The sequence below is a fragment of the Pavona decussata genome, unplaced genomic scaffold (genome assembly GCF_977016875.1).
Source record: "Pavona decussata unplaced genomic scaffold, jaPavDecu1.1 SCAFFOLD_16, whole genome shotgun sequence".
Taxonomy (NCBI): Eukaryota; Metazoa; Cnidaria; class Anthozoa; order Scleractinia; family Agariciidae; genus Pavona; species Pavona decussata.
Genome location: NW_028145439.1, coordinates 3794213 through 3815213, shown reverse-complemented (window position 1 = coordinate 3815213; position 21001 = coordinate 3794213). Strand labels below are relative to the sequence as shown.

The 21001-nt window shown below is 36.7% G+C and overlaps 3 protein-coding genes across 7 annotated transcripts in view; 2 read left to right on the top strand and 1 right to left on the bottom strand.

Moving 5' to 3' along the window:
* LOC146487411 (uncharacterized) overlaps positions 1-21001 on the top strand; it is an 81482-nt gene that overhangs the window by 16981 nt on the left and 43500 nt on the right. Inside the window, exon 1 of one of the 5 annotated variants that reach the window (XM_085087772.1) lies at positions 4753-4829. The exons of 3 other annotated variants lie outside the window; for them this stretch is intronic. The gene's annotated coding sequence lies outside the window, so the exon portion shown is untranslated. Of the gene's footprint in view, positions 1-4752; positions 4830-21001 lie in introns of those variants that run through there. One more of the 5 variants, XM_085087747.1, reaches the window with a different exon arrangement.
* Positions 1-21001, bottom strand: part of LOC146487413 (uncharacterized) — a 67760-nt gene that overhangs the window by 30645 nt on the left and 16114 nt on the right. The window lies entirely within an intron of this gene.
* Positions 19147-20412, top strand: LOC146487414 (uncharacterized). The gene has a single exon (XM_085088637.1). It carries the CDS (start codon positions 19177-19179, stop codon positions 20089-20091), a length of 915 nt encoding a protein of 304 aa, XP_084944763.1. The 5' UTR covers positions 19147-19176; the 3' UTR covers positions 20092-20412.

Genomic DNA, 21001 nt, shown 5'->3' with positions numbered 1-21001 from the left:
GACGAATAATGGGTCTGCTGGAATGTTTGATGTTGTCCTGAAGGAAATTTTATCCAGAGACATTTCTAAATGCCAGCCTCGGGAACTTGCCAATTTAATGTGGGCCTTAGGACAAATCGGAGAGAAAGAACACAAGTTGGTCAAAGTATGTGAAAAGGAGATTCTGTCACGTGGTATCATGGCCTTTGACAATGCAGGCATCTCCCAGATTGTGAATGGATGTGCAAACCTGAACTTGAGAACATCAAGGATGTTTGGAAGCTTACAAGATGCTATATTAAATGGTCAGCTAAAGATTGAAGATTTAAAGGATCCTGAGCTGTATGGAATGTTGTTGTCATTTTGTAAGACGAATAATGGGTCTGCTGGAATGTTTGATGTTGTCCTGAAGGAAATTTTATCCAGAGATATTTCCAAATGCCAGCTTCGCTTCCTTGCCAATTTAATGTGGGCTTTAGGAAAAATCGAAGAGAAAGAACACAAGCTGGTTGAAGAATGTGAAAAGGAGATTCTGTCACATGGTATCGTAGCCTTTGACAATGCAGCCATCTGTCAGATTGTGAATGGATGTGCAAACCTGAACTTAAGAACATCAAGGATATTTGGAAGCTTACAAGAAGCTATTTTAAATGGCCAGCTAAAGATAGAAGATTTTGAGGATCTTCAATTAAGGATAGTATTGTTGTCATTTTGTAAGATAGAGAATGTGTCTGGAATCTGTCACATTGCCCTGAACGAAATTCTATCCAGAGGTATTTCTAACTGCCAGCCTTGGGAACTTGCCAATTTAATGTGGGCCTTAGGAAAAATTGGAGAGAAAGAACACAAGCTGGTTGAAGTATGTGAAAAGGAGATTCTGTCATGTGGTATCGTGGCCTTTGACAATGCAGGCATCTCCCAGATTGTGAATGGATGTGCAAACCTGAACTTGAGAACATCAAGGATATTTGGAAGCTTACAAGAAGCTATATTAAATGGTCAGCTAACGCTTGAAGATTTTGAGGATCGTGAATTATGGGGAATATTGTTGTCATTTTGTAAGATGAGTACTGGGTCTGCTGGAATGTTTGATGTTGTCCTGAACGAAATTTTATCCAGAGATATTTCCAAATGCCAGCCTCGGGACCTTGCCAATTTAATGTGGGCCTTAGGACAAATCGGAGAGAAAGAACACAAGTTGGTTGACATATGTGAAAAGCAGATTCTGTCACATGGTATCATGGCCTTTGAGAATGTAGGCATCTGCCAGATTGTAAATGGATGTGCAAACCTGAACTTAAGAACATCAAGGATATTTGGAAGCCTACAAGACACTATATTAAATGGTCAGCTAAAGATTGAAGATTTTGAGGATCGTGGTCTGTATGGAATGTTGTTGTCATTTTGTAAGACGAATAATGGGTCTGCTGGAATGTTTGATGTTGTCCTGAAGGAAATTTTATCCAGAGATATTTCCAAATGCCAGCCTCGGGAACTTGCCAATTTAATGTGGGCCTTAGGAAAAATCGGAGAGAAAGAACACTAGTTGGTTGACATATGTGAAAAGCAGATTCTGTCACGTGGTATCATGGCCTTTGAGAATGTACACATCTACCAGATTGTAAATGGATGTGCAAACCTGAACTTAAGAACATCAAGGATATTTGGAAGCCTACAAGACACTATATTAAATGGTCAGCTAAAGATTGAAGATTTTGATGATCGTGGTCTGTATGGAATGTTGTTGTCATTTTGTAAGACAAATAATGGGTCTGCTGGAATGTTTGATGTTGTCCTGAAGGAAATTTTATCCAGAGATATTTCCAAATGCCAGCCTCGGGAACTTGCCAATTTAATGAGGGCTTTAGGAAAAATCGGAGAGAAAGAACACAAGTTGGTTGACGAATGTGAAAATGAGATTCTGTCACGTGATATTGTGGGCTTTGACAATGCAGGCATCTCTCAGATTGTGAATGGCTGTGCAAACTTGAACTTAAGAACATCAAGGATATTTGGGAAATTACAAGAAGCTATATTAAATGATCAGCTAAAAATTGAAGACGTTGATGATCGTGGGTTGTCTGGAATGTTGTCGTCATTTTGTCAGATAGAAAATGGGTCGCTTGAAATGTTTAATGTTGTCTTGAGGGAAATTTTGTCACGAGATTTGTCAAGGGTTGACATCCGTTGTTTGGCCCAGATTGTGTTGTCGTTTGCAGTGATGAAGTTCCAAGCAGATGAGTTGTTTGACCGAATAGAAGCAGAAATTCTAAAGCGTGGAACAACTGATTTTCGCAACGCTGATTTGTTTCGTATACTGTGGGCCTTTGCCACAGCTGAGAAAGGAGGCAAAGAACTTTTCCATGTTTTGGATTATGAACTTGTCGCAAGAGGTGTGAAGAGGTTCAATCAATAATTTTGAGCTGTCTCGAATTGTTTGGTCATTTGCTAAGAGAGAAGTGAGAAAAGCAAAAGCATTTGATCTTGTTAAGAAAGAAGTCTTAGACCGTGGGCTTTGTAAGTTTCAAGTTCACGAGCTTGTGTTGATCCTTTTGTCATTTGTTTCTGCTGAAAGGCTTGATGACATATTGGTTGCTGAAATCGATGGCGCGTTCTGTTTGAGAGATCTCAAGCAGGTTAGTAATGGTAATTTGTGTCAAGTTGCCTGGTCTCTTGGAAGAGCGGGTTGGTCAGATAGTAAGCTGTATGACGTCATTTAAGCAGAAGTAGTTCAGCGTGGCGCAAGTGATTTTACTGCCAAACAGAAACGTATGCTCATGCGAGGGTTTATTCAGTCCAAGAATGGAAGCAAAGACTTCTTCAAACTTTTACTAAGCTCTTTTTCAGGAAATGATTTCAGTAATCTTACTCAAGCTGATATTTGTGCCTTTGCATGGTGTTTGTCGAAGGCAAGTGTGGAAAGTGGAGCTCTGTTTGATGCTTTAGAATATGAAATCCTATCTAAGGAAAAATCTTATTTTAATAAAAAGGAGCTAGCTTATATAAAATTTAAGTTTAAAGAGGCTGGCAAAGGAAGAAAAGCTCTCTTTGAATTAAAAGGATAATGACTATTCTCTATGTTGAAGATGTCAAGTATTACCAACGCGTTGTTACACTTATTGAAATGTTTTGATGTGATTGGTTTTTGCCAATTAGTGTTCATGTACAAATTAGGTTATGTGTTTGTTTTGTTTTAGTTTTTGTATTTTTTGATTTATAAGTGTAAGGATTACTCTTTAATGTTGATGTTAGATATGAATAATGCGTTGTTTTGACTTTTACCATGAAATGTTTGCCTTAAAATTACATGACGGGGCGAAGATATTAATTTTATTTTGGAGCGGTAAAATATCGTTTTTAATACGAGAAAATTTAATTCATATATTTAAACCACCACGTAATTTCCTATTTATTTTAAAAATATATAAAAACCAACCTATCGCTCGCCTTTTTTCATCAACCGTGATTAAGAGGAAAGTGACGTCATCAATGTTCTAACTAGTGAGGGTATGAAAAATATGCCAAGTTAGGGATATCAGTAAATCAGTATCAACTGAAGATAGGATTGAAATGGTTTATTACTGATTTGATTTTTTTTTTAATAATGGCTAGAATAGCTCTATTTTTAAGTTCTGAAAGTCACCTCACCTTTAATGAGTCCCGAAGTGTGTGCAAATCTTCCCTGGCAGGGGCTTGTTTCGCTACTTTTTTAGTGACGGGTTGAACCAGCTCCTAGGTCAAGCTAGCCTCCTACGCAGAGATTGTTCGGCTTTTGACGTCACACACTCCTCCTCACGTTAGGAGAATTGCGTAACGTGACAAGCCAAAAACCGTCTGTGTAGGAGGGTAAGGCAACGTTTGGGGTATTAAAAACCACTGTCTGCATTAAGGTGGGGCTCTACCTGAATTTGAGTGAAATTTGAAGAGGTTTTAAGAATGGATAGAAGAAAGAAAATAATTTTTGGAACACTAACAGACAGTTGATACCCACGCAAGAGCACCCCAGGTTTCTAGTGGACTAACTTGGTGTCCGTCTATTAATTATTAACTACATATTCTAGATTCCCTAAATCTTCAACATTTCTTATTTCTTTTAATTTTACCAATCCTTCAAGAAAATTATTTCCTTCCAAATATACCTAAAAATCACCCAAAAATTCATAAAACACCCCAAATCATTGATTTGTGTAATGAATGGAGGGTTTTTGTATTGCTTGAAATGGAATAAGATATTTCCATTTGACTGATTTTAAGCGGCGTGAAAACGGCTTTCAGGTGTACCCCCATCTTAATGCGGGCCTCTGAAAAATGCATGGTTACCCCCAATTATCCGGTACAAATTCTCTCTAGGAAAATGTTCTATCAGGCTCTTCGGCTAGCGGTTGGTCGCCAGGAGAGACTCTCTCCCAGCGCCCATTCGCTGACCAAAAAGCCTGGGTACGAGATTGCTATTGTCTATATTAGGTAGTAGCAAATTTGCGCGTATCCCCGCGGGTTTATGACTTGAGGGGCCGATGGGGCAATTTTTTCTACAATTTTTATTTTTAATACAACGCATTGGTTCGCGTTGACCCCAAGCTTACCGTCTCCATCTCCGATTATACCAAGCTCTTGTTGTGATTTATTCGGTTTTTCAGACGCCACCATCGTCGGAGACCCAGGGGCCGGTAGTGGGGACGAGGAAAATGTGGACAAATTTTTTCCCGCCCTTTTGGGCTTTGCACTGTATGTAAGTAATATAGAGCGGTTACTCAGCAGAACTCCTGTCGCAAGATGGCGGGTTTGTGACAATCCCCGGTTACAATTTGCAAGCTGTTCAATTCTAGCGAAGTTCGAGGAATAAATTGAAGGTATGGTTTAAACTTACTCCTTTATCCTTTAAACGACGTGACTTCCAAGTGTAAAAAGGTAAAGGGCGCACAGACACACGCAGAGTACCCCGCCGCACCACATATGACTTTAGCCTAGTTGACGTTAAGAGATGCTGACGTTTACATCGTTCTTCATCTTATCCATCCTTGTATATTCAGCTTCAATAACGGTTGCTTTACTTCGAGTAGGATTCATAGAATGAGTCTGTTGCTTTTTGGCAACCACTAAATTCGCGAAAGCTTTTTCACAATCGGCACGGTTGAATGCCGAATGCCGGTCATGTTGAAACGCAGACCGTGCAGACTGAGTGTTATTTTTTTTGCTTGTACCTTAATTTTGCCTGTAAGACATTAATTAAAGTAGTAAATACTTTCACTAGCTAGTTTCCCGCTTCCTTTGTTACGGTGCAGGCCAGAATGTTAAGTGAGGAAGCCTGACTTGTTACAAGCCCCGCGGTTTCTTTCAGGTTTTCTCGCCATTTATCTTCTTCCCTTAACTTTCTTTATTTTTTCCATCTTGCGCTGTAAATGTTGTGTACATGGCTGTATTGTATTTGTAAATTGTATTGAATTAAGCGAACTAATACGCGTCTGCTGCGGACGCGAATACGCATCTAAAAATCATCCCTTGCCCCAATGATGATTCTGTAGGTAGTTCGAGAATTAAACAGAGTTCGGGGTAAAATATTCTATAGAATAAACAAATAAATTACGACCTGGAATAAAATCAGTAAATTCAACAGACTTCGTTCCTCCAGCGCGCTTCAGTTCCGATTTGCATATTTGCTGACTTACCATGAACTTTCCCTCACTCCACCTCAAGCATTTACTATCTCCGGCCGCAAAATGTAATCGTTCAGTTGACTTTAAAGATGCAAGGCAATTCCGTTGGTTAAAGGCTTGGGGTAAAATAGGAAACTTCAATTTTGCAAAACTTCATTCGGGTCCAGTGTGAGCGATCAGATCGATTACCCAGAACAAACGTAAACACTGCGAGTCCACTGAGTACCGCAACGCTTGACGCATTTCTATATTCAGTACGTTCGCTTGGATAAAGCCAAAATAGCATCTTTTGCAAGATTTAAAGCTTCTACTAACGTTATAAAACACTGACAGAAGCCGTCGTTTGGACATAGAAAGGAATTGCCACACTGACAACACTGGCAAGATTTTTGTCACATGCTAGGCAACCAAATTCCTTCACATGTATCAAGTTACATTGGGCAACAACACGATGCAAGGAACAAAATTTACAGAGGTCCTTGGAAGGAAATCTACACGCTTTTTTTTTATTCAATCAACACGGGAGCCACAGTGCCTTTCCAATTATAACCAACTTGTGCCATTTTCAGCCCTTCGAAAAAACCTTGAAACACATTAATATGTGTACCTGTAATGGCCATGGCTGAAAAATGAGAAAATCACAAGAAAAATTAAGGTACAAGTAAAAAAAAATAACACTCCGTCTGCAGTCTGCATGGTCTGCTTTTCAACATGACTGGTTGATGCAGGCTTCCAAAGATATACACATGCACATCTGGCAATAAAATAAATAAATAAATAAATTATAAATGACTCCATTTAAGTGTTGACGTATTTAGCAGTCAGTAGCACTAATTGGGGACACTATAATTAAATCAGTAAAATTGAAAATGGAAAAAAAAATGGAGTCATGATCACTCCGAAACGTCGGATTTTATCATTCGTTTCTGCTCTTATACTGCTTGAAATTGAAATAAATAAATTATATACAAATTGAACTTAACATGAAATTTCAGAAAAATCGTATTTCAAAATCTTGAATTGGAAGTCTTTTTCATATATTTTACTGCAACTTTTGGCTGACCTGAAGAATGTTGTTTGTTTTAATATTATAGTGCACTGAGATAAAAGGGTTCATGATATATTTTGGAGCAATTACAGAATACCCAGCCAGGAGCTTATGACCCCAGCCCATTTTGAAGAGCATAAATCTAATGAGTAATTTAGTCTAAGCTAATAGAACTCATGGGCCTTCAATCCCACAGTGCAGTACTGTAGATGAATACTTTAGTCTTAGGTATAACAACTGGCATTCCTCCAGTCCTGGTCTCATGCAGTCGCAGGATAATGGCTTAAAGAACAAAGTATATTACAGTGCTCGAAATTAGCAGTCGTCCAGTCGTTCAAGATGACTAAAATGTTTATCAAGCAACCAATTTTTCGGTAAAATGTAAGGCTAGTTGTCCAAGAAGAAAACTACGGACAACCAAGGTATATCGATCAAACATCAACAACCACAGTAGTGGTGATACTTTATTTTCGATTATATTAGACAGAAGAAATGTTGGCTTGGTCAACAGATTTTTAGAACTTTGCCAACTTAAGAATGTCTTCTTTTGACAATGCTGTTTCTTTTCCGCGCACTGTGGCGATCTTGAAATTGGTTATTGTTGCCTTCAAGCTTACTAAGGGTGTTGATCTCTTCTTTATAGTGGTAATGTTGAGTTGATCTCAGAACTAAGTTCTCAGCTTGTGAAAGCTCTGTCACTGTGGGGGGTCCTTCTGTCGGACGCCAGTTATGCTTATTTTTAGAACTTTGCCAACTTAAGAATGTCTTCTTTTATTTCAGTTTCCATCTTGAACTAAAGCAAGTTCTTACACTTAATACAGAAGTGCTATTAAAGGTAGTGACTATAAATAGCTTGCAACCGCTTTTACGTCTCGACTGCGCTGTGCAATGAAAATGACAACAATTCGATTTTCCTTGCTTTTTGGGTCATTACTCCTTGCGAGAACTTTAAGAGCTCCCTTCGACTTTTCTCTTGGGGATCAAAGTAACTCTGCAAGTATGGTGATAGCTTCAATATAAACCGACGTGAAACCAATCGCGAAACGTGGGAGCAAATTTGCAAATTGAGCATCATGATAAATCATCCAACTTGCCAAGCGAAACTTTAAGATTAATTATTTGTTATATCTCTGAGGTTAATCGGGCGTGCGGGAAAGGAAACTTTCAAATTTAGCGGGCCATACAGTGAAGTTCAGCCCACTAAATTGACCAATCACATCACACATACTAACTGAGAGATATCATAAAATAGTCTTACAAGGTGCCCTTTAATATAGTTACAGCCAGAGACCTGAGATTCACTTATTGCCAACCCTTAAACATCTCCAACATGAGCTAATAAAATTAATTTTTTTGACTGATCTCAAAACATTTCTTTTGGGAAGGGCTAGGATTAAGTTAACAGTATAGCATTGAGGAAATTGTCTCGGCCAATTTTTGTCTTTCTTTCCATCACATCTATATTTCAAGAATTACTAGTGTAATTAAAAACTAGACCATTGTATAATGCAATTCCAGGGATTTGGTTGGATCAAGTGGCCTTGGTCTATGAGCCATTATACCAGGTCCAAGAAATAGCAACCATTAAAGCAAGGCAAATGGACGGTAGGTGAAAAAAGAATCGCATAAATCGGCATAAACAAGCATGCAGTAGATGACATTGATCACCTTTTATCATTTACAGCACATGACGTACATTGTTTATAAGGAGAGTAATTGAGCAATATCCAGGAATGTACGAAGATGAAAATATACAGGGATGGCTCAGTTCAGTACGCAAGAGGAAAGACAGTCAGCGCAGTGGCTTCCATCAATTAATGCTCAACCCCTGCACAACCCCTGCATTGATCTTATCCACAAAGATAAGTGTTTTAAGCACGTATTAGACCATAATTATTATCTCTTTTCGTTCCAAAATTTACTGAGATTCGCTTGAGAATAACTAATTATCCAACTTGCGATGAGGAAAGAGAGTAAAACTTGTAACTTGTGCGGATATGAAGTGAATCATAATCAAAGGTCAATAACATGTACCATCTGTTTTAATGATTACCACTACAATAAGCATTGTCTGCGATTAGCTATTCTTCCCAGCAGTGATGAAGTGTTTACATGTTATCAGTGTTTGGATAGTTGCTTGCCTTTTAATAATATTGATGATGATAGCTTACAGAATAATTTTGAAACAACTAGAAATGAACTTAGAACCATGTTAAGAAATCAAAGAAACAGACTAGACAATCTTATCTTTAACCCGTTTGGACAGCAGCAACAGGAAGCGTTCTTCCATAATGACAGAAATTTTACAGATGATAACCCCGTTAAGACTTGTAATTTCTATTCCACAGAGGAATTTAACAGTTCAATCACTTCCAGACATAACACAAATAATGCGCTATCATTGCTACATTTAAATATTAGGAGTATAAGGAATAAGTTTGATGCCTTTTTAAATTATTTACAAACATTGACTCATACATTTTCTATTATAGCACTTACTGAAACTTGGCTAAACGATAATGACAGCAATATTTTGATCCCCGGGTACAATTTGACTAAGTTTAATAGGCAAAATCAAGTTGGGGGAGGGATTTGTATTTTCTCAAGAAATGATTTAAATATTAAAATAAGAAATGACTTAACTATTGAAAACAGCGCCAGTAACATTGAGTCTCTCTTTATTGAAATTTTAAATGAGAAATCTAAAAACATAATTGTTGGCGTCATATATAGGCCTCCTGATAACATATTTAATGATTTTGAAAGTGACCTCAAAATCGTATTGTCAAGATTGGATAAACGAAATAAGCCATGCTACATCATGGGTGATTTCAATATTGATCTTCTAAAATATGATCAATGTAATTTCTCAAATTTATTTTTTAATCAATTTTCATCATCGGGTTATATACCACTAATTACAAGACCAACACGGATAACTAAATCTACTGCAACACTAATAGATAACATTTTCACTAACAATTTAAGTCACACTGAACACCTAAGTGGTATCATGGTTAATGATATATCTGATCATCTACCTATTTTCACCATTACGAAGCATGAGATGCACATTAATACTGTGAGCTCTGAATCAGGTAGTTATGTAACTAGAATAATAGATAAGAAATCTCTAGATTCATTCTCTAGTTGTCTTAAAACCTGTGATTGGCTAACCACGTTATCTAAGAATGACCCGGCGGAGTCTTTTAAAGCATTTCTCGCTGAATTCTCTGACCATTATAATAAACATTTTCCAGTTAAAATGACTAAACGTATAGGTACACGAAGGTATAACAATTTATGGATAACAAAAGGTTTAAGAAAATCTTCAAAAACCAAGGAATTACTCTATAATAAATTTTTAAAGAGTCCGACATTAAAAAATGAACATGATTATAAATTATATCGAAATAAATTGAATCATCTAATCAGAATTGCTAAAAAGAATTATTATTGTAAAAAATTCAGTCAAGGACAAAATAATATAAAATCGACGTGGAATACTATTAATGAATTACTTGGTAATAGAAAATCATATAACTCTCTTCCCAGTTCTTTTCTGAACAATGAAAATGATGAAATCAGTGATCCTAATTTGATTGCAAATAAATTTAATGAATTCTTTGTAAATGTTGGGCCTAATCTAGCTATGAAATTTGATGACGGTTCGGATGAATTTTACAAATTTCTAAAGGGAAATTATTGTGACTCCATGTTTTTACATGACACTACATGTGCTGAAGTAAACAAAGAAATTGTTAAAATGGCAAACAAATCAAGTTGTGGTATTGATGACATAAACAGCAAAGTAGTTAAACATGTCGCCCCTTACATATCTCTACCCCTGTCTCACATTTTTAATCTTACTTTTTCAACTGGTAAAGTCCCAGATGAATTGAAAGTAGCTTTGGTAACACCGGTGTATAAATCATCTGATAAAAATGTATTTTCAAATTACAGACCAATCTCTATTCTCCCCTGTTTTTCGAAAATACTAGAAAAACTGATGTACAAAAGATTAATGAACTATGTAGATAGAAATAAAATTTTATTTGACCATCAATATGGATTTCGAAGTAAAAGCACTACTGATTATGCAATAATTGAACTTGTTGATAAAATAACACAAGGGATAGAAAATAACCAGTTCACTGTTGGTATATTTCTTGATTTATCAAAGGCGTTTGACACAGTAAATCACGATATTCTTCTAAAGAAGCTCTCTTTCTATGGTATACGCGGAAATTGTCTTGCATGGATAAAAGATTACCTTACCAACAGAAAACAAATTGTTAAATATAATCAAATCAGATCAACAGAAATGGCAATTACGTGTGGGGTCCCACAAGGATCTATTCTTGGACCATTACTTTTCCTAATTTATATTAATGACCTAAACAATTCTACCAAAAATTTATCTACTATATTATTTGCAGATGATACTAATCTGTTTTGCTCAGGTAAAGACATAAATGAACTCGAGTGTAATATAAATGCGGAATTAGTTAATGTTCAAGAATGGTTAACACTAAATCAACTTACACTCAACATAAAAAAATCCAATTACATAATATTTAGAACAGCAAAGAAACAGTTAAAAAAATCACTGACTCTTAAGCTTGATAATAAGGAGATCCAGAGAGTAGATAAAACTAAATTCTTAGGAATTATAATTGACCAGCACTTAACATGGAAGAATCATATTGATTATATCACTAAGAAGATAATAAAAGCCACCGGTATGCTATGTAGGATTCGCTTCTCTGTCAGTCAAGTACTCTTGAAAATATTATACAATAGTTTGATTTACCCTTACCTGCATTACGGAAATACCGTTTGGGCAAATAATCACCCCACAAGGCTAATGAAATTGTTCAAATTACAAAAAAAAGCACTACGTATCATAACATTCTCTCCATATACCGCACCATCTCTTCCTCTTTTTATAAAGATGGGTCTCTTAAATATTTACCAAATTAATGACCTACTAATCGGATCTTTCAGTTTTAGTTTTATCAGTAAATCGTTACCCACCTACTTCAGTGACCTCTGCATTGAAAACACGCAAGTCCATGATTATAATACCAGGAATTCAAAACATCTACATAAGTGTTTTAACCGAACTAACTATGGAAAATACTCTTTAAGAAGTAAGATAGTTGATACATGGAACAAAACTCCTCTAGAAATAAAACGATCTCTTTCTATACATGTTTTCAAAAAGAAAATGAAGCAATTCCTTCTCTTTCAATGATTATGATATAGGCGTTAACTTACATAATTTTACTTGCACCTTTTATTATTACTGTTATTTGTACACCAAACCTGATATCCTGATTAATTTAGCTTAAAAATGTAATTTGAATCAAAGGGGGACTACTTTGTAAAAGCCCGTAAGGGTTTCTTTAGTCTTCCTCCCGACTGGGAAATAAACATTCATTCAAACATCCATTCATTCACTAGCAAATACACCACTCTCCAACTTAAACTTGAAGAATGAGAAGCAACCATGTCGAACGAACAGGCTACAAAGTGGCCGCCATATTTTTGAACACAAGAGCGGCATTCCTAATATATATATTTAGCCAAGCCTAAAAGCGGAGCTCCAATTTTTTTGCTAGCATTTATAGAAATCTCGGCTTATCGTATGGACGTAGTTCCTCATCGATCCTTTCTAAAGTTATATATATTTTTAATGCATATGCAGCAAACTCCCCATCAACAATGTAATACCAGGAGCCCATGATCATCGGCTCCTGATTTGTTGTAAGAGAGGGCATTTTTTCTTAATTTTCCTTTCACCGAGCAAGGGTTGGTGATTGGTTGATCTTTGCGCTTGTACCCCAATCTCGTCCTCTGAGAGTTTTGAATGGGAATGAGATTCCTGGAACCAGGTTTGTGAGCTCTGCATATGCATAATGCATATGCAGCAAACTCCCCATCAACAATGTAATACCAGGAGCCCATGATCATCGGCTCCTGATTTGTTGTAACAGAGGGCATTTTTTCTTACTTTTCCTTTCACCGAGCAAGGGTTGGTGATTGGTTGATCTTTGCGCTTGGGTGGCCCCAGTTGAGTTCGTTGCACTGTAAAGTATACAGGGAATGCCCCTTGTTCAGCATATGTCTGTAGCCTTTATCAATTCAATAGTTATAAGAATGATTGAGTGACAGTGCTGACTGTTGCTTATAAACACAGCTATTGTAGGCCCAGATATCCAGTGGCCAATCTCTGTTGTACACAACATGCTAGAGCAATAGCCCTACATCAGGCCAACTAATTAAAATCTTTATTGCTGAAGAAAAATTTTATATGCTCAGCGAGTGCCCATTCAATTTGGATCCTGCCATCACATCAACATTTATCAAAAGGTAAAAAATTTGATACACAACTGGATCTATCCCTTGATGGGAAAAGTGCACAGTCAGAAACTTTCACACAAGAATGGATAATTTACAAGTTTAAATATCAATTGCCTCAACAAGAACTTCCATTAACAAAGTGATTCAAGGAGCCATACTGTGTTTTCATCACATCTGTCATGATTTGTGATGACAAATAAAAAGCTTACAACTGTACATCAATTATTTTTTGCTACAGCTATTAAAACACAAGATCTAAACCCACTAGTAAAGGTTACACCCTCTGTGCATGGCTTTTGTGCCCAGGCAGTGGCAAATCTTAAAACACTCCTGAGTTAAGGTTCATAATTTATGCAGATGGGGGCCTATGATGATTTTTAAATTTTTCCGTATTAGTTCACGTTTTGGATAATGCTATTGTTTGATGAGGTCAGGTTCTGAGATGCTGAATTGTCCAGAATTTGCAAGTCTGATTACCGCATCACGATTCATCGAGCACACGAAAGCAGTGGCTGGGGGAAAGCTGGCTGGAAAGGACTTATCCTGCAGTTCAGTGGCTGAGATGCCATTTCTGATGGCAGTTCTAGATCTATAAAATGGAATGTTTTCAGATTTCATGACAAATCAGACAAAGAAATTTAGAAGACGACTGTGACTAGCTCACTATGAAATTACGAAGATAAAGAATGGAAAGAAATGAACAAAGTTATCAAGGTCTAAGCACTTTTCTTTTCTGTTTAGGGCTAAGTACTGATTATACAGACGGTTAGCTTTAATTTGTTGTTATGGCAGCCAGTCTGCATTAAAGGACTTCCATAGATTCAACGTTCGGTATTCTGCAAAATACCCCTGACGCTTGAAAATTAAACCTTAACTCTACTCGGCCTCATGCAAATAAAAATACTATCTGCTATACAACAAGGTACATTAAGGTAGTAAGGTATCCTCTTGAAACCCAAAAACCCATTTCAGCAGAACTGACATTCTAAGCTACATGGATGTGAGTGGGGGGTACAAAGAAAATATCAAAATATTATGTACACTGTAGGTAAATATTCAGGACGGGATTGGCTATTTATCGAGTTTTGATAGTTTTCTTCACGTTCAAAGTATTTTTTGTTGTTGTTATTATTCTTTTTAGTTTTAAAGATGATCGAGGCGAACTGTCACTGTCTTAGGCAAATGTTGTTTATCAACAAAAAGCCGTACATAAACCTAAGAGAAAAAGGCTACAATAACCATGAAACAGACTTAAAATATACATGTATCCTGAAGTAATAAATGGAAAAAAAACTGTGATAATTCATAACAATCAGAACAGATATAAACTAAACGACGATCTTCAAAAATTTGTACAAACAAGCGAACAAATTTTGCGTACGCTTGATGTTATGATGAAAATGAGGTCACACTATTGACTAATTTTACATTCGCTTTCAACGTTTTTTGAAAAGAAATATCCTATCCTTTAAAGTATTTGTGTTTGTTCTCTGTGAAGATTGTCAAAAGTAAATACAAAAATTAGAAATATATGCGAGAAAAAGTTGTCAGTACTTAGCTTATGCTAGCTAAGTCGATAAAAAAGTGTTACGAGACGTCTGTTTCACTGACTAAAAATTATACCTGAGAACCAAATTTTCTTACATGAAGCAAAAAGGAATGAGATTAGAAAATAAACCTCCAAGAGAAATAACGAACATGGACCGAAAAAATGAGCTCGAGAGACTTTTCTGAAGTTAGCAGTAGCTTAAGTTAAACAAGTTGCAGTGTAAACACTGCAAAAAAATATCTTGGAAAAGTCAGCAAAGTTTTGTCAACAAAATCAAATATAAGACTTAAGCTTAAATATACTCGCCTCTTTGGAAATGACCAGTCCTTTTATTCCATTGCTGATTTTTTCGTTCGTTTTACAACGTCAAGTGAGCAAAAAGTTTCACTTCAAGAGGAAAAATCCAACGTTTCTTCGCGGATCGATCAGAGTAAAATGATTTCTGTTTCAGATCCGCTGTTTATGATATGTGCCGCCTCTAAAAGAGCCTTTTCCGCCGCAATTCGCCTTGCTCTTTTTCCCGCTGTTGGAAGGCAAAATTGGACCAGATTAGAAAATAAAATGCCAAGGGATCGAAATAATGAACATGAACCGAAAAAAATGAGCTCAAAGGACTACTCTGAACTTAGCAGTTTTAACTGCGTGTCAACACTGCAAGAAATCAATTTATTGCAAAACAGCCGCAAACCAGCAAAGTTTTGTCTACAAAATCACATGAATATACATGTACTTGCCTCTTCTAAGAATAACCAGTCCTTTTATTCCATTGCTGATTTTTTCGTTCGTTTTACAGCGTTAAGTGAGCGAAACGTTTCACTTCAAGAGGAAAAATCCAACGTCTCGTTGCGCCGGATCGGAGTAAAATGCTTCACTTCAAGATCGGAGACGCTAAAAGCCGGAACGGTGGAAGGGCGGAATGGTGGAAAATCACTCCAAATCCTAAAACCTGGAACGTCGGAAATCACCCCAAATAAACTATACCCTTGAACCTAACCCTCACCCGTTCCGTGTTCTTGGATTTGGGGTGATTTTCTGCCTTTCTACCGTTCCACTTTCTAGGGTCTTCCCTTCAAGACTCACGGCGCCTGCTGTTTATGATCAATGCCCCCTTCATGTAAATTCCCGCCACGAGTCGTCTAACTCTTTCTCCCGCTGTTGGAAGGTAAAATTTGGAGGAGATTAGGAAATAAAACTCCAAGGAAAATAATGAACATGGACCGAAAAAAAATGAGCTCAAAAGACTGCTCTGAGTTTAGCAATATTAAGCTTAAGTTTAAATTAAACGGCGTGTCAACACTGCAAGAAAACAAGATCGTGCACGATAGCAATCCAGCAAAGTTTTGTCAACAAAATCACATGAATATGCTCACCTCTTCTCAGAATAACCAGTCCTTTTATTCCATTTCCAACCTTTTTTAGTTCCTTTTACAACGTTAAGTGAGCGAAGCGTTTCACTTCAAGAGGAAAAATCCAACGTTTTGTCGCGCCGGATCGGAGTAAAATGATTTCACTTCAAGATTCTGATGATGTGCCGGCCAATTTGTTTCTCTCGCCGCTAGTCGTATTGCTCTTTCTCCCTCCGTTGGTCACAAAAATTGACTTTGTATTGTGTCAAAATTATCATTATTATTTTTTTTTCTAAAACGCAGTTGGTGATGCCACTTCCCGCCGTAAAAAAGCAGGGTTTAAGTGTCTCATTTAAAGGTGGCATACATGGAGTAGCGAACGTATGTACGGTCGGTCGGTCGGTCGGACGGAAGTGACGTCATAACCAAACCAAAATTTCTCGCACTGATGGGTTTACCAAAATCTCTTAGCTATGGGGCGGCGCGCGCGGGAGCTCCGCTATAACACCATATTAGGAGCGCATGATTGACGGAAGCGAATCGCCAAATGCTCGCGGGATTTTTTATTCGAGGGTCACGTATCAATGAAATCGGTGGTAACCTCTTCTCATTGAAAAATTAAATACAAATTTAAATACAAATTTTAGTAAAGCTATAGTTAAAAAGACTTCTTGGTGGTCTGGTGGCCTTGGTCTATGAGCCATTATACCAGGCCCGAGAAATAGCAACCATTAAAATAATAATTATTTTTATTATTATTTATTATCTATTATCTTCTGGTTGTCCTTGCAAAGTGAAAGCAGAACAACAATTTTATTCTCACTCACGCTTGTTGGATATGAGAAGGTAATACAAGTCAAGCCTCACTGGCTATCTATCATCTCACATCCAACAACTGCAATGTTAATGTTGTAAGGAGAAGTAAGATGCTGATCTCACAAATAATAATAATAATAATAATTTAATAGTAATAATAATTATTATTATTATTATTATTATTATTATTATGATAATGATGATGATGATGATATAATAACGATAATAATAATAATAATAATAATAATAATAATAATAGTGGGTCTTTTATTCTTCAAAAGGTGAAAATACATATCTTCTGTTATGAGTAGGTAAAACATTTACCTATAGTAAAGCTTTATAGCTTGAGGTACACATGCATCTCAAGTGGCTGCTTCCAGGGAGTGTTGAAATCCTGGAGAGGATTGGTTGTAGAGACACAAAGAGATGATCAACAGTGAGGAGTCGAGTACCCTGCAGTGCCACCACCTTTAATAGACCCTTTAACCCCTAATATCAAAGAGCAAATTCTCCTACCTTGTCCCCATACTTTTTCTATAAAAAATCTGGGGTGAAGTTATTAAAATATCAAGAAAACTAACTTGGGTGGTCATACTTGTCTCCTCAAATTCTGATAACCTCAGACAGTAAATAAGCATTGATATGATACTATAAGGAGAAATTTGATACTGATCACTGTTTGGGCTTCAAAGGGTTATAAAAGATTAAAATTATTATATTTAATATATTTTATATATCAAAATATTCATGCTTTCAGTGTGGTTTAGTGGTTCAGTGTAATGTCCTGAAAAACCAAAACTAATAATATTATTGCAACTCACTTGCATGCAGCTTCTGGTGACATGTCTGCCTCAAGTGATGATTAGTCCTTTTATTCTACTTTTAGGACAGCCGATCAAAAACCTCTGACATATCCAATGAAATTTGGTGGAATGCTTTTGGCTCCTCTTATCTATACTGGACGTAGGCCCTGGACAATATTTGGGTCTTAAAAGCTGCACAAATGTCAATATAGATGCTCACAGGGTAGCTACAGGAAAGGCATTTCTCAGTTTAGTTCCAAGTCGTGTTGTGCATAAAGAAGCTACACCTACCCTTACCATCGACCATTGCTGTTATTATGTACAGTGTATTACATTGTTTATTTATTTTCTTTGCTTTTTTTTTTTTTTTTTACAGAAGAGGGAAACAAGGTCCTTTGTAGTGTGGAATTTTGCAAAGTTAAACATGAGGGCAGTTTATGCAGTGAGATCTTCGTTTACAAACCTTTGTTTTCTGCAATTTAATCCACATTTGAGTCAAAAGGTTTCATCAGGAACTTTCAATGGGGTCATCAACTTGCACAGCTCATCATGGCCGTTACTTAGAATCACTAAAACAGCAAGGAAAGTTGATAGCCTCTTCCTCATCAACCATTCCACTGCCTACTACACTATTAAGCCAACACGTTCATTCAGAGATAACATTCAGCTGAACAAGAGAATAACATCACTGAAGACGGTTGATGATCATCTAGAACTGTTCAACAGTTTTAAGAATTCAGCAAACATAGTGAACAGGGTCACCATGCTTCACTGCATTGCCAAGATCGCCGAAAGAGATAAAAAACAGAAGCAAATGTTGAAAATGGGACAACGGAGAGAAAACAGTCCATACTTGGCATTGCTGGAAAGCATCACAGGAGTCATCTACAAATGCCAGCCTCGTCAACTTGCCAATTTAATGTGGGCCTTAGGACAAACCCGAGAGAAAGAACACAAGTTGGTCAAAGTATGTGAAAAGGAGATTCTGTCACGTGGTATTGTGACCTTTCACAATGCAGGGATTTCCCAGATTGTGAATGGATGTGCAAACCTGAATTTGAAAACATCAAGGATATTTGGAAGCTTACAAGAAGCTATATTAAATGGCCAGCTAACGATTGAAGATTTTGAGGATCGTCAATTATGGGGAATATTGTTGTCATTTTGTAAGATGAGTGCTGGGTCTGCTGGAATGTTTGATGTTGTGCTGAAGGAAATTTTATCCAGAGATATTTCCAATTGCCAGCCTCGAGACCTTGCCAATTTAATGTGGGCCTTAGGACAAATCGGAGAGAAAGAACACAAGTTGGTTAAATTATGTGAAAAGGAGATTCTGTCACGTGGTATTGTGGCCTTTCACAATGCAGGGATCTCCCAGATTGTGAATGGATGTGCAAACCTGAATTTGAAAACATCAAGGATATTTGGAAGCGTACAAGAAGCTATATTAAATGGCCAGCTAACGATTGAAGATTTTGAGGATCGTCAATTATGGGGAATATTGTTGTCATTTTGTAAGATGAGTAATGGGTCTGCTGGAATGTTTGATGTTGTGCTGAAAGAAATTTTATCCAGAGATATTTCCAAATGCCAGCCTCGTCAACTTGCCAATTTAATGTGGGCCTTAGGACAAATCGGAGAGAAAGAACACAAGTTGGTCAAATTATGTGAAAAGGAGATTCTGTCACGTGGTATTGTGGCCTTTCACAATGCAGGGATCTCCCAGATTGTGAATGGATGTGCAAACCTGAATTTGAAAACATCAAGGATATTTGGAAGCTTACAAGAAGCTATATTAAATGGCCAGCTAACGATTGAAGATTTTGAGGATCGTCAATTATGGGGAATATTGTTGTCATTTTGTAAGATTAGTGCTGGGTCTGCTGGAATGTTTGATGTTGTGCTGAAGGAAATTTTATCCAGAGATATTTCCAAATGCCAGCCTCGGGACCTTGCTAATTTAATGTGGGTCTTAGGACAAATCAGAGAGAAAGAACAAAAGCTGGTTGGCATATGTGAAAAGCAGATTCTATCACGTGATATCATGGCCTTTAACAATGCACACATCTGTCAGATTATAAAAGGATGTGCAAACCTGAACTTGAGAACATCAAAGATATTTGAAAGCTTACAAGAAGCTATTTTAAATGGCCAGCTAAAGATTGAAGATTTTGAGGATCTTCGATTAAGGACAGTATTGTTGTCATTTTGTAAGATAGAGAATGTGTCTGGAATCTGTCAAGTTGTCCTGAAGGAAATTTTATCCAGAGGTATTTCCAAATTCCAGCCTCGGGAACTTGCCAATTTAATGTGGGCCTTAGGACAAATCAAAGAGAAAGAACACAAGCTGGTTGTCATATGTGAAAAGGAGATTCTCTCACGTGGTATCATGGCCTTTGACAATGCAGGCATCTGTCAGATTGTGAGTGGTTGTGTAGACCTGAACTTGAGAACATCAAGGATATTTGGAGAATTACACAAAGCTATATTAAATGGTCAGCTAAAAATCGAAGACGTTGGCCCGAGTTAGTTTACTGCCAGACAGAAACGCATGCTCATGCGAGGGTTTATTCAGCCAAAAAATGGAAGCAAAGACTTCTTCAAACTTTTACTTAGCTCTTTTTCAGCAAGTGATTTTACTAATCTTACTCAAGCTAGTATTTGTGACTTTTCATGGTGTTTGTAGAAAGCAAGTGTGGAAGGTGGAGCTCTGTTTGATGCTTTAGAATATGAAATCCTATCTAAGGATAAATCTTATTTTAATAAAAAGGAGCTAGCTTATATAAAATTTAATTTTAAAAAGGCTGACAAAGGAAGCAAAGCTCTCTTTGAATTAAAAGTTTAATTAAATGACTATTCTCTATGTTGAGGATGTCAAGTATTACCAATGCGTCGTTACACTTTTATCGAAATGCTAAATTGTTGTGATTATTTTTTGCCAATTAAAAGTGTTCATGTACAAATAAGGTTGTAAGTTTTTGTATTTTTTTATTTATAAGTATAAGGATTACTCTTTAATGTTGATGTTAGATATGAATAACGCGTTTTTTTTTTATTTTTACCATGAAATGTTTGCTGTAAAATATATAGAAGATATTACATGACGGTGCAAAGATATGAATTTTATTTTTGAGCGGTAAAATATCATTCTTAACATGACAAAATAAATTCGTATCTTTAAACCACCGTGTAATTTCTTTTTTATTTTATATAAAAAACAACCTATCACTTGCCATTTTTTCATCAACTGTGATAAAGAGGAAAGTGACGTCATCAATGTTCTTATAAGTGAGGGTATGAAAAATGTGCCAAGTTAGGGGTATAAGTAAACCAGGATCAACTGAAGATAGGATTGAAATGGTTTATTACTAATTTGACTTTCTTTAATAGTGTGTTCAAATGTTCCCTGCTAGGGGCTTGTTTCGCTACTTTTTTAACGA